This window comes from Euprymna scolopes, chromosome 39 (assembly GCF_053919585.1).
Source record: "Euprymna scolopes isolate OS-2025 chromosome 39, ASM5391958v1, whole genome shotgun sequence".
NCBI lineage: Eukaryota > Metazoa > Mollusca > Cephalopoda > Sepiida > Sepiolidae > Euprymna > Euprymna scolopes.
In genome coordinates this window covers 68,987,357-69,001,268 of record NC_136520.1, presented here as the reverse complement: position 1 = coordinate 69,001,268, position 13,912 = coordinate 68,987,357, and the positions used below count along the sequence as shown (strand labels likewise).

The window sequence follows — 13,912 nt, the reverse complement described above, 5'->3', positions numbered from 1 at the left end:
ATTCAGTATTTTTTAGCTAATGTTAATATCAACAGATCTATTATAACAAAAATAAGACGACAGAACTACAAACGAATAACATCAAACATTAATTTATTACAAACTGTTTATAGATTGATTATGCAAGCTTTGATTTACTATGCATATAGTATTTCAGAAGACTATATCACATTATCGACTTAAATCACAATGAATCGTTTTGATAGCAATATAGGTTTGATAAAAAAAAGAAAAAAAAAGAAAAGGAAAAGGAAAAAGAAAAAACTTTTGCATATCTTCATTTGAATTCATTTCTGCATTCCATTTGCGGACTTACTTCTTTTTGTTTTCGGATAATCTGAGAGAAACAGGTGTAGTGGATGCGTGGATTCAATTCACAGCCCATTAACGTGGCTCCTTCATAATCCTTTATGTAGCCCAGATAGGCAGACTTGGGCAACTTAATCTCCTTCGAGAAGCCCTACAAAAACACAATTACAAATTGCATAAGCACAAAAGCAAAAACAAGTTTTCACAAATTTTATCCATTGAAAAGAAAATGATTAAATTTGAATGTTAATCAAAAGAATTTGTTTATTATTCAGTGCAACTGTGATACTATTAAAGTTACTCCCTTTCGCACCTAAAGTGTTAGGAAAAAAAAAGGACAAGAGGAAATGACGTTTCTGAATTTCTTAGCTGAGGATTGATTATTCGTATATTTGGTTTCATCGGACCAATGTTCCAATCTTGAGTGTTATTTTTATAATATTTCGGTTGATGTAACCTGACCTTTAGGTGTATCTTGTCGAACTCAGGAATGTTTCTGTTGAGCTCTGGAATTTGGATAGAATTTCGAATAGAACCCTTTATTTACTTCACAGGGGCAATATGCTCTTATTCCGTCAGCCATTAATGGATAGGGGTTCTAAATAATTTGCAATTGTATTTTTTTTTTATTTACAATTGCCCACACTGAGAATTGAATCTTCAACTTTCAGACGACTTTTACAATTGATTTTTTTCAAGTACTCTAACCACTGCGCCACGGATCCTTGCAGACTGTTCTAGTACAAATTTTAGGAACCTTGGACTTAATTTTATTTCTAGTTGTAAATATCATTATTACTAATTATTATTACTAGGTAGATAGATATGGTATTCTCAGAAAATCAGATCATACGGCATCACTGGACGAATACTTAACATAATTAAATCCTTAAATAAGAGAAGAATCCAGGTTGTCCTTGACGGTCATACATCTAAACAATATGATATAAATGCGGGTGTACCTCAGAGGTCGATCCTTTGACCATTATTATTCCTAATATTAATAAATGACTACCCTGATAAAATTGTCTCTGAGATGGATATATTTGCTGATGACACCACGAGGGGAAAACGTACGAGGACATATCTAAGGCAAGAGCAGAAACACGAGAGGAAAACCTATCTGTAGTGAAATGGGGACGAAATATTCAATACTGAGCTTGTTTCTTTTAATAATTACAAGAAACCCTCTCAACCACCAATAGCTAAAGACGCATTACCTGAAAGTACTTCTTTCAAACTCCTCGCCTTAAATGTTCACAGGGAACATAAGTTGGAACAGATACATTGTGAGCATTGCCAAGGCTGCTGCAATGAAGGTTCAAAAGAGTCGCCAACCTGATAGGTCCTGAACTGTCATCTAAGCTTCAACCTCTGTACCAGCGACAAAATGATGCATCCCTCTGCCTGTTTTACAAGTATTTTAATGGTGGATGCTCCAACAAACTACTAGCTCTTGTACTCCCCCTCTCGACGAAAATACCCGAGAAACCCGACAAACAGCAACGTCCCACCCCTACACAGTACAGATCCCTAGGTGTAAGAAAGTCTTCTACTCTAATAATTTCTTCCCCAGAACTGCTAGACTTTGAAATTCACTTCTGGTTTCTTGCTTCCCCAACTGTACTGACATGCAAGTTCTAGTGTAATGTGAACAGACATCTTGCTGCTTAACTCCCTACATCAAAGTAGCACTGTGCCTTGTTTGGGGTGAAAATGCAATAAAAAAAAAAAAAAGAAAGAAAAAAAAAAGGGAAAAAGAAAAAAAAAAGGGAAAAAGAAAAAAAAAAGGGAAAAAGAAAAAAAAAAGGGAAAAAGAAAAAAAAAAGGGAAAAAGAAAAAAAAAAGGGAAAAAGAAAAAAAAAAGGGAAAAAGAAAAAAAAAAAAGGGAAAAAGAAAAAAAAAAAAGGGAAAAAGAAAAAAAAAAAGGGAAAAAGAAAAAAAAAAAGGGAAAAAGAAAAGGAAAAAAGAAAAGGGAAAAAGAAAAGGAAAAAAGAAAAGGAAAAAAGAAAAAAGGAAAACATAAAAAAGGAAAACATAAAGGAAAACATAAAAAAAGGAAAACAAAGGAAAACATAAAAAAAGGAAAACATAAAGGAAAACATAAAAAAAGGAAAACATAAAGGAAAACATAAAAAAAGGAAAACATAAAAAAGGAAAACATAAAAAAAGGAAAACATAAAAAAAGGAAAACATAAAAAAAGGAAAACATAAAAAAAGGAAAACATAAAAAAAGGAAAACATAAAAAAAGGAAAACATAAAAAAAGGAAAACATAAAAAAAGGAAAAAATAAAAAAAGGAAAAAATAAAAAAAGGAAAAATAAAAAAAGGAAAAAATAAAAAAAGGAAAAAATAAAAAAAGGAAAAAATAAAAAAGGAAAAAATAAAAAGGAAAAAATAAAAAAAGGAAAAAATAAAAAAAGGAAAAGAAAAGGAAGAAAAAAAGAAAAAATGTAGGTAGATATGTAGAAACATTTTTGTCTATGCTAAAGTTTATCCTATGTAATACCAAGAGGAAATGAGTTTATTGGTAGAACAATGGATAAGAAGTTGTTCACTGGGTAAACAAAAGAAAACTAAATGGGATTGTTAGTCAAGATGTAGCAAGCAAAAGAACAGACATATTTAGAGTGTGGGTTATTTTAGAATTGGCAAGGAGTTTATGACAGTCTTCAAGTCAGAGTTGAGGACAGAGTGTACGGTTGATGACGGTAACAGTTGGACACGGTTGAGATTTGCAAGTTTGACTCCGTCGAAGGCAGGTTTGGTTCGGAGGAGATAGAGAAATGAATTGATCAACCAACTGACCAACACAGCCTCGACAGTAGATGTGGATCTTAGCATTCAGACGGTCGATGGTGTCGGATACACATCCAGAGTACAACTGATATTTACAAAAAGTGTTGAATGGTTTTATTTTTATATATACTTATGAGCCAGTTCACCTCTTTATGGCAGTCACCAATGCATGGGAAACTACAACGCTGCCAGAACCAGTTAAGATGAAAAGAAAAATTCATGGCACACAACGTTGGGTCAGTGGTGATGTTGCCAAATGGGGTAACACAGTCTTACACAACAAGTCATGAAGAAGAAAAGAGAATATCATCTGAATGTTGAAGGCGATCTCAAACCTTTTCTAAGTTGTTGCAAAGAATAGAAACATGCTACTCAATTGCCAAATAATCATACAAAGTGGCCTTGAACTGTTTTGATGCCTGCAGGTTGACCATAACTTTTGACAGTCTGTTCCGTGGTGCAAACCAAAAAGTCAACTTTTTTTTTTTTTTTGAATTTTAGACATTTTCTTGAATTTCCTGGACAATTTTGCACTACTTTTATACCCTCTTACAAAGATTAAAATCAAGATATAATGAAACTAAACCTTATGCCTAGAATTCTTCTTTGAATTTTGATCCAAATCCTAGGATTTTGATTCAAGAGAATGTCTAAAATTCAAAGATTAAGCATTTTTCAGAAATTGAAACTAAGGAAATCTTACTTAATTGGTGTTGAACAACTATGAACAAAATTTAATATAAATTGAAATATTTAGATTTTTAAATGATTGTGACCTAAGAAAACAAACAAAACTTTAAATTACTCTAAAGAAACTAAAATTTTAGGAATATTTAATTGATGTCTAATAAATGTTAAAAGGGCCATAAAAATCAGAGATATCTCAATTTTTACAAAGGGCTTCAACCCTCTCTTTGACACTTTGCATAAAATATAGGCTACAGTACCCACCCGTATGCCTAACAGATGTATTTTAAAACTCATAATGCTTAGTTAATTAGTTTAGAAATGAATCCTGTACATATAGACATATACACAAAACTTGAGAAATTCAAACAGTTGCAAAAATTTATGCATGAATTGGGGAAGCATTCAGAAGGAGCAATACGGTTAAAAATTAACGGGAAAGAAGGAAGTTGTAAAAAGGCATTCACATTTTTAATACGTTTTTGAATTATGCTACAGTAAGGATGCAGGGTAATGTTGCGTAGCTTTGCTAGCATGTCGAAAATGGATAATAAAAAAAAAAGTTTTATTAATAATCTGCTTAAAAAATAATAATAATAAAAAAAAAAGACGTACTTGTTTCTTAAAATAGCCAATGGCATATTCGTCTGCAAATGTCAAAAAATGGAGGATGTCATGCTGGATGTGATAATCCTTCAAGTGGTTCATCATGTGTGTGCCATATCCCTAAAAAAAAAAAAAAAAAAAAAAAAAAAAAAAACTTTATAATGGAAATTTTTTATATATATATATATATATATATATATATAAATAAATACATTCATACAGTAGAACCACAGGATATAGCATTAAAAATTAGTAACAAAATACAGTACAGTATATAATACACATAAATAACACAGTAAGGTGGGGCAAATACCAAGTAACCAGGGGTCGGAAAAACATTGTATTCAACATCATAATCTGAAAAAACTGTATCCTAGGGCCACCCTATCCCAGGGTTCTACTGTATACATATATTTTTCAAATAAATATTATTTTTACCTACAAACGCTAGTGTTTCATGCTTATACAACCATTGTTGATGGAAACAAATCTCACTTGAAATTATTCAAAAAGCGACCAGCAGTTGGGTAGACCATCGGTCATCATACAATTGTTCACAAAAATCACTGAACATCTTTAACATTCACTGCATATGATAATCGAGAAATGCACCCCAAATAAGCGAATTGCCTTTTTTTCACAAGTGTCATATTCCCCAAATACCATTGTTCGTGTTTTGCAAAGATCTGTGCCTGTATGAAAACTTTTAGACATAATCAACAGAAAACTTTTCTCAAAGAACATTTCAAATCATATCTAATTTTGATGCACATCCGGAGTTCAACATAATTGTTAATAAAATCATGACGTACACTGTCACAAAACAAAAATGTCATATTCCAAAAATCAGGTAAATTGATCAAGTAGTTTTTTTTCTTTTTTTTTTTAACTAAAAAAAATTTTATGAGAAAGCAAAACCCCATGTTTTGATCTGCCATGTTTAGTAAAGGGAGGTAACTCAACTACTAAGATTAAAATTAACCTTGTAATGGCTACAATTTACTATTAAAATCATAAAAAAGTTATCTGTAAAAAAAATCTACTTTATCAATTCATAAGATTTTTGGAATATGACATTTTCATTCAGTGATGAGTACAAAGATTTTTCTTTTCTTTTTATTAAGTTAAATTCTAGACTTGCACCCTAATTTTTGTGCCTTTTTTCTATTTTAACTAGGATTCTGTTAAGTTTTTTAAATTTTTTTTTTTAATTTCAACAGTTACAGAAGTGCAAATGTAAATTGTGATCTAAATTTCCAACTATTTTGTGGAGCACTCTATAAACTAAAAAGGAGGATTATCTCCTTTGACTTGATTGTTTATAAAGTCAAAAATTTGAATTTGAACAAAAAAATATCCAAGTCATTACCTTCACTTGCTCATTGGAGGTGACAGCACAAAACACAATCTCTGTGAACCCCTGCGTTGGAAACATTCGGAAGCAGATTCCTCCTATCACTCGGTTTTCTTTGATTAAAGCCAAACATTTGTGCTTGCTGATAAAGATATAAAGAAAACAAAAGGCATTTTTAAGGATAACAAAATACACATTGTTGAAAAAGAAAAGTTTCAGTTGTTGCCAAGAATTCCTCCTATATCAAAAAAAAAAGAAAAAAAAATTAAAAAATTGTATGATGTATGTAGCTATAATGAAAATAAAATAAAAAAAAAATAATTCCAAAAATCATGTAAATTGATCAACTTTTAATTTTTAATAAAAAAAAAAAAAATCAAATTTTATAAGTAACCATAAAAACAACTATCTTGCATGGCATTTTGAAAACAATCTAAGTACCAAAGGGAAATAACTCAACAATAATTCAAATTAGATTTTGATGGTAATGTCTAGAAATTCCCATTAATTGCTTAAAAATGATTTTATTTATAAGAATAAAAAGCCGCGTGTCCGTGGTTCCCCGCTTGTGTTGCATGTGAGATGACGCCACAAAAAATAGTGAAGAAATGATGAATGTGAGAAGTGTGAAGGGCCAACGATGCCTTCACATTTTCACCAAGTTTCAGAAAAATCTAATGAATGGCGCAAAAAATTATTGGGTAAAAAGTGTGTCAGTTTTTGCAATTTGGGGCATTTATGACCACTTTTGAGCTCCTGGGAACGCTGAATATCAATGAAAATGGACAAACGATGCAGTTTCACGTCTTAAGACATGTATATTTGAATTTACCACCATGGAAAACTACTATATAGATATACATATCAAGTTCTTGGGTAATATGCAAAAAAAAAAAAAAAAAAGAGCTCCAAAAAGGCATGTTTTTTTAGCCCTAAAAGTACCAGAGGGATGGGAACCAGAATTTTGCCAAGGCGACCCATACTGAATTTATATTAAGAACATTTTGGCCAAGTTTCAGGAAAATATAATGGATGGATCAAACGGTATTGGGGGGAAAAAAAAAGTGTAATTTTTTACCATTTTGGGGTATTTTTGACCTATTTTGAGCCTCTGGGAACACCGAATCCCAGTGTAAATGGATGACAGTGCACTTTCAGGCCATAACACATATTTGAGTTGACCACCATGAAAAACCACAATACAGTCAGACATATCAAGTTTTTGTCGAGAAATATTAAAAAAAAAACAAAAAGCACAGAAAGTCCCTGATGACGCGAACCAGAATTTTGCCAGGGTCATCCATACTGGATTTATATTAAGAACAATGGGCTCCACATTTTGATCAAGTTTTAAAAAAAAAATCTAATGGATGGATCAAAGTTATGGTGGAAAATGTGCCATTTTGGGGCATTTTTGACCTCTTTTGAGCCCCTGGGGGCGCAACGAGAATTTTTGAAAAAAAATTTTTTTTACTGTGCACATCTATTTAATGAAATACAATTTGTGGCAAAATTTCAGGAAAAACTAATGGACGGTTATCTGGCAATCGTCCGGACTAATGGGCACTACTGAAAACATACGTCCCTCTCCGATAAATCGGGAGACTAAAATTACTTGACCCATTATGACTTTGTTGAACTAATTTGTTCAGTTGTAAATAAATGAATATAACGGCATAAATAAAGTGGGAATTGATTCAAACACGCCTTGTACGTATTAGTTCAATATCTGGGTAGATGCCAGATACCTGTCCATTGCTTATATTCAGTATGCCGCTATCTAAAATTAACAAATATTTTTTTTTAATTATCTACATCATAATTCAGGTCATAAAGGGTTAATTTACATAATTTTTGGAATATGATATTTGTGTTTAATCATGAGTACCTACATCATAAAGACTTATTTATTTTTTTTTTGAATATAGAAGGCATTCTGGAAAAGAACCCAGATTTGTGTTTTTTAAATTTTTGTTTCTCTGTCGAAGATTTATAAAAACAATTCTCATAAATATCATTAAGAAAAAATTATCACAAATGCACTCAAGTTTTTTTTTTTTAAAGTTTCTCGAGCAGATTTTATTTGTTCTTTAGAGTATTACATGACAAGATTCGGGGGGGAGGGGGGGCTATGAAGAAATTTGAGTGATTCAATATACTAGTATATATTTGGGAGCATTGTATTCCAGAAATAAGAAATTATCAATTCAAACGTGTTAGGAAAGTGTTCAGAGAAACACAACAGTTTTGCCTAAAAATAGACAAAACTTGTTTGTATATGTAAAGTAGCAAAAAAAAAAAAAAAAAAAAAAAAAAAAAACTTAGATAAACTGCTACTAATGAGTAGTAAAACATGTTTAAAAATAAAATAGTCAAAGTTGTATGCACGTTATGTTTGAAATCAAATTACAACACAAAAGGTTTTGTAAAATTAACAAAACCTTTACGTTGTAGCTACTCAGATTTTCACGACTAAATTTTTTCCTGTTAATAACATGGCAGACAGCAAGAAAATAAAAACATTTTGAAGACGAATTACATCCAAATTATTTATAATTTTAAGCAAATGTTTATTTTATAAAACCATTACATTGTAATACGATTTCAAAAACGTATAATACATGAATTTCATTTTAACATTTAAAATAATTTAAAGCAATTTGAAAGATATTCAAGTAGTGAAATACTAATCCGGGTAAATAAGAAGTTAAGAGAAAAACACTGTGTGTGTGTGTGGGGGGGGGGGGGTAAATTTTACGAACCAAATATCATCCAACTTCCTTACACCATTCCTGAATAGTTTTAATTCTTAGCCTTCACGCAAAAAACATTTTCAGAGAGAACTGTCATAACAGGAAAAAGGAAGACGATACAAGACAAAAACAGAGAGAGAAGGGGAGGGGGGGGAACACCTGAAAAAGAGAAAGAAAGAAAACGCAGCCAAATAAAAACGTAAGGCTTTAGCAAATTGCATTGAGAGTTTCGCCAGGACCGCTGCGAAGAAGGTAGGTTCTCTCTACCATGCTAGAAAGATACTAACGCCTGAAAGTATCCTATACCTCTATAAGGCCATCATACGCCCATGTATGGAGTATTGTTGTCATATTTGGGCTGGTGCATCTACCAATAGTCTCTCGCTCCTAGACAAGGTTCAAAAGAGAGTCGCCAATCAGATAGGTCCTGAACTGTCATCTAAACTTCAGCCTCTGTCCCATCGATGAAATGTTGTATCCCTCTGCCTTTTTTACAAGTACTTTAACGGTGAATGCTCTGACGAACTGCAAGCACTTGTGGCTCCTCAACGTAAATACCCCCCGACAAACAGCTAAATCCCACCCCTTCACAGTAGAGATCCCTAGATGTAAGAGAGCCTTCTACTCCAGTAGTTTCTTCACTAGGACAGCTAAACTTTGGAATTCCCTGTCGGGTCCCTGCTTCCCTAACTGTACTGACATGCAGAAATTCAAGTGCAATGTGAACCGACATCTTGCTGCCCAACTCCCTACACAATACCCCCTGATACCCATGTCCCTGATAGTAGCCCCCTACAACAAAGTGGCAATATGCCTTGTTTGGAGTGAAAATGTAATAAAAAAAAAAAAAAAAAAAAAAAAAAAAGGCAGGAATCAATTTTTCCCCCCAAGCTGATTTTGAAAAAAAAAAAAAAAAAAAAAAAAAAAAAAAAAAAAAAAAGAAACTATGCAGAGAACTCACATCCCAATTATAATAATAAATTGTAAACCAAATAGTCACTTACGGGTCAAAAACAAGTCGTGTAATGTATTCCCTGGGCATCCGAGGAAGTTGGTGTGAAAAGACATTTTGCAGACCAATTAACCAGATGAGCTGCTCGCGACTTGGGCGTTCCTTGAATGTATTGGCCATAACCTTGAATTCTATGACGCCTTTCATCTCTTCCTGGCGAGCAATTTCATCACGGGCAGTGTGAGCAGGAAACAGCGTTTTCTACAAAACAAAAAAAAAAAAAATACAACAAACATGAAAGTGAGAAGTGTTCAAATGACTGCATCACTAACAGAGAAAGCTAAAAAGTTGAATGGTCACTTTGTTTTCTTTTTGAATAGGATTTTGAAATTTAAAATTTAATTATGCCATCATTCAGCCATTAAATTATTAATTAAACCAAATTGTTATAAAACAAGAACTAAAACCCAAAGGTTTTCTTGTTTAGTAGACATCTTTGAGAGAATGTGTGAAGAAGAGTTCTTGCTGCGAATGTTTTACAGGGAGGAATCAGAAATTGGAGCCAAGGTGAACAATTTCTACGGAAATAACGATAGAGTAGAGAAGAACTAGCAACATTTTTTTCATTTTATTTTTTTAACATTTACAGGCAACATGAATTAAGACAAATGCATTGAGGACATTGCCAAAGCCGCTGCAAAGAAGCTGGATTCTCTACCATGCTAGAAAATTACCTGAGAGTATCCTGCATCTCTACAAAGCCATCATTTGCCCATACACAGAGTACTGGTGTCACATCAGGGTTAGTGCATTTACCACGAGTCTCTTCCTCTCAAACAGGGTCACAAAGCACCCAAACGTCTGCCCCGTCGTCACAATGTTGCATCTCTATGCCTTTTTCTCTAACTACTTCATTAGAATGTGTTTTGATGAATGCATTACACTTGTACCTACCTTGACATAGATATGTGCCTAGCAGCAAAATCCCACCCCTTAACTCTTGAAGTCTCTAGATGCCAAAAGGCCTATTCTAATAGTTTCTTCCCCCAGATTGCTAGATTTTGAAATTCCCTCCCTGTTTCTTGCTTCCCTGACTTTACATTTAAACTTCTGCATGTTACTAATGTGAAGACATCTTGCTCATCCCTTCACACAGCTCCCTGTAGATATGATCCTAAATAATAACCCTGACATACAAGTGGCATTATGCCTAGTTTTTTTTTTTTGGGGGGGGGGGGAATAAACAAAAACAAGTGAAGCATGCATGGTCCCCCGTGAGTGCACAGTGAACGAGGCATAAAAAAAAAAAAGATTACATTCAGTATTTGCTCCCCCTCCCCCATTTAGCCCCAAAAGTCCCCGGGGGATGTCAAATCCTGGTGAAAATGAACAAACAGTACAGTTTTAGGCCTTAACATATGTAAATTTGAGTTCTGCACCATGCAAAAAAAAAAGGAAATGACTAAATGAACTTAGATCATTTTCCCTCTACCCCCTCCCTTAGCCCCAAAAATCCCAAAGGCCTTAACATGTAGAGTTATATAGAATTAGAGTTCAGCACCATGCAAAATTGATAAATAGACATACACAGAAAATTTTGGACAAATATGATGAAATAGTCCCAAAAATGGAGTGTTTTTATTAGCCCCAAAAAAGCTTCTGGGGCACACCAAGGGTTATTATATAGAAATCAGTTGGTTACAATTTTTCAGAAAGTTTTATAAAAATCTAAGGCACCAATTTTTATTTCATTAAGCACAAAAATGTCAACTTTAGCAATTTTAACCTGAAAGGCACCCATAGGGGGGCAACCGGAGTTTTCCCGGAAAATCCGTTCTGTTACTTTTTTTACTCATCATGTTTAATGTTTGGCAAAATTTCAAAAAAATTCCAAGGGTAGTTATTGAGAAAAGTGCGGACAGATGAACGGACGAACAGACAAGGGCGAATTTACAGGTCCACCCTCCTTTTGTCGGGGGACCAAAAACATTACATGTAAAAGAAGCTGAAGGTAAGAGAAATCATTTCCACTAGATTGTGAAATTGGTCTTGTACTCTATCAAGGCAAGAACAAGTCCTGAATGACATCTGCAGTACTCATTTTAGGATCTACCTAGTGTTTTGGACTGATACAATGAACCAACGTTAGCAACAAATTGGATGCCGGTCTCCCACCAAGTGTGGAATGGAAGTCCTAAGAGTATATCCAAGGGGCTTCCTAAAGGAGAGAGTCATTCATTTCAATTCCTGGTCATCCATCTAAATACTGACAAGGCTTATTGTAACTTAACTTTGATAATCTGAAAAAAAAAAAAAATCCTGGTGTGTCGACACGATTTAGATAAAAATATGGAAAGAGTTCAAATAAACGAGAAACGATTTTCTCAGAAGACACTTCACAGAATTTGGGGAAATTTAGCAGACCCATTTAAACCTATCAGTAACCAAATATCACTTTAAACATTTCGACAGTCTTTAACTCAATATTAACTCTAATCACAAAAAAAAAAAAAAAAAAAAAAAAAACCCTAATCCTCCATTTCCTCCTCAGTATGAAATTTTAAATAACTCTTCCCAGCTCAGTAAAAAAAAAAAAAAAAAAAAAAAAATTTCCACCGAAATCAGCCAGTGTGTGTGTATATATATATATATATATATATATGTGTCTGTGTCTCCCTTTCGCCATATTTTCAAAGTCTATCGCCTCTGAAACTAAAAGTTGCAGAGCAGCACTAGGGCCCTCAAATGATTGGATTTTTTTACAGACCATTCTTTAGCAGGTTTAAATAGTTTTTAAGAGGTCAAAATTGAAAAAAAATCGTTATACATTTTGTACATTCATCTTAGTTTATTTTATTTTTAATCAGTTCATATGCGTTCCACGTTGGTACAGTGGGAATGTCAACAGCTTTAAATGTTTTGCTTTCGGCTTCATTTCTAGATGATTGCACCCAAATACTTTTTTTATTTTTTTAAACTTTTGAAATCACAACTATAAAAATATATACAAAATCGGGACAAATAAAAATATCATATTTAAGCATATTTTATGACTGGGCGAATCTCTCAACTGATGTTAATCGTGACACCCTGCATCGATGATATTTCTTGCTGTTGAGATTGGCCTTAAGGTTAGTTCCTTACTAAGGGAGTCAGAGATAGCTTTGGCTGTAATCATGACACTCTGCACTGACGATTCCCGAAAGGATAAAACGCTAGTGTCTGTAGGTATTTAATTAATATATATATATATATATATATATATATATATATATATATATATATAAATAAATAAATGAAAAATCTGAAAAACCTTGAAAGTGTCGAATGTAATGATAAAATCATTTTTATTTTTTTGGCTGATATTTCGTCGTTAATAACCTCATCTGAGTAGGAAGTCTAATCCCTAAGTTCTTCATTTTGGCGCTATGGTGGAGGGAATGTCTCGGAGTAGAAGAGAATACAAATGTACGTATTGTTTATGTAGATCCATGTGTGTTATGCCCTGGTTTTCGAGTGGTAATTTAAATAAGATGGTCACACTTTTTGAAGAAACTCTTAAGTGTCAAATGTAATGATAAAGTCACTTTTTATTTATTTATTTTTGCCTCTGCTATAAAAGATGAAAATGAAAAAAAAACAAAACTTTCGGATCGAACTTCCTATCTTGATGAGGATATTTATTAGCGAAATATTGGCCAAAAAAATAAATAAAAAACGATTTTATCATTACATTCGACACTGAAAGTTTTTTTAAATTTTTCATTTAAATTTTATTTAAAAATAAGTGTCTTCAAAAAGTATGTGCCCATCTTATTTTTTATATATATATATATATATATATATATATATATATATATACACACACACACTAGCTGTACTCGGCCACACTGCTGTGGCTCAGTTTGTTAAAATGGAACACATTCTTCAACAAAAATTGCATTTTTGTATTGTTTATTTACTTTTATTTTGTTTCCAATTTTTTTTTATCAATAAAAGTTGTCCCCCCCCCCAAAAAAAAAAGATTAATTTTTTACCATAAATTGTTAGGTGAAAGTTTTGTTTTTTCAGGAAAACTTGCATTTTTTTTTTAAAAGAAAGTTGGCAGTAAACGTTTCTTTTTCAAAACGGATTTTTTATTATAAAAAGAACAGATGAGTGCTTTATATGAACACTGTAAATAGTTAGGTGAAAGTGGAGAAAAATTTGATTTTTTTTTTTCCAAGAATATATAAATTATTTTTTTGTCAACAGATGTTAAAATAAACAGAAAAAATACTCCATCATTAATTAATTAATTATGCAAAAAAATAAATAAAATGTTGATTTAGTATTTCAACATTTGAACAACGCTCGGTTGATGACCACCATGAAAAACCACTATACAGTCAAACATATCAAGTTTTTGTTGAGAAATATGAAAGAAGAGCCACAAAAGGGGGCGTTTTTAG

The 13,912-nt window shown here is 32.6% G+C and overlaps 1 protein-coding gene across 1 annotated transcript in view; it reads right to left on the bottom strand.

The window, feature by feature from the left end:
- The window catches only part of LOC145263832 (histone acetyltransferase KAT2A-like), a 110,734-nt gene that overhangs the window by 15,652 nt on the left and 81,170 nt on the right, over window positions 1-13,912 (bottom strand). Inside the window, exons 10-13 of the mRNA XM_080120897.1 lie at window positions 9,514-9,722; window positions 5,772-5,898; window positions 4,412-4,522; window positions 317-460 (exon numbers count right to left, since the gene is read on the bottom strand). Coding sequence (XP_079977023.1) covers window positions 317-460; window positions 4,412-4,522; window positions 5,772-5,898; window positions 9,514-9,722 — 591 coding nt within the window. The remainder of the gene's footprint in view (window positions 1-316; window positions 461-4,411; window positions 4,523-5,771; window positions 5,899-9,513; window positions 9,723-13,912) is intronic.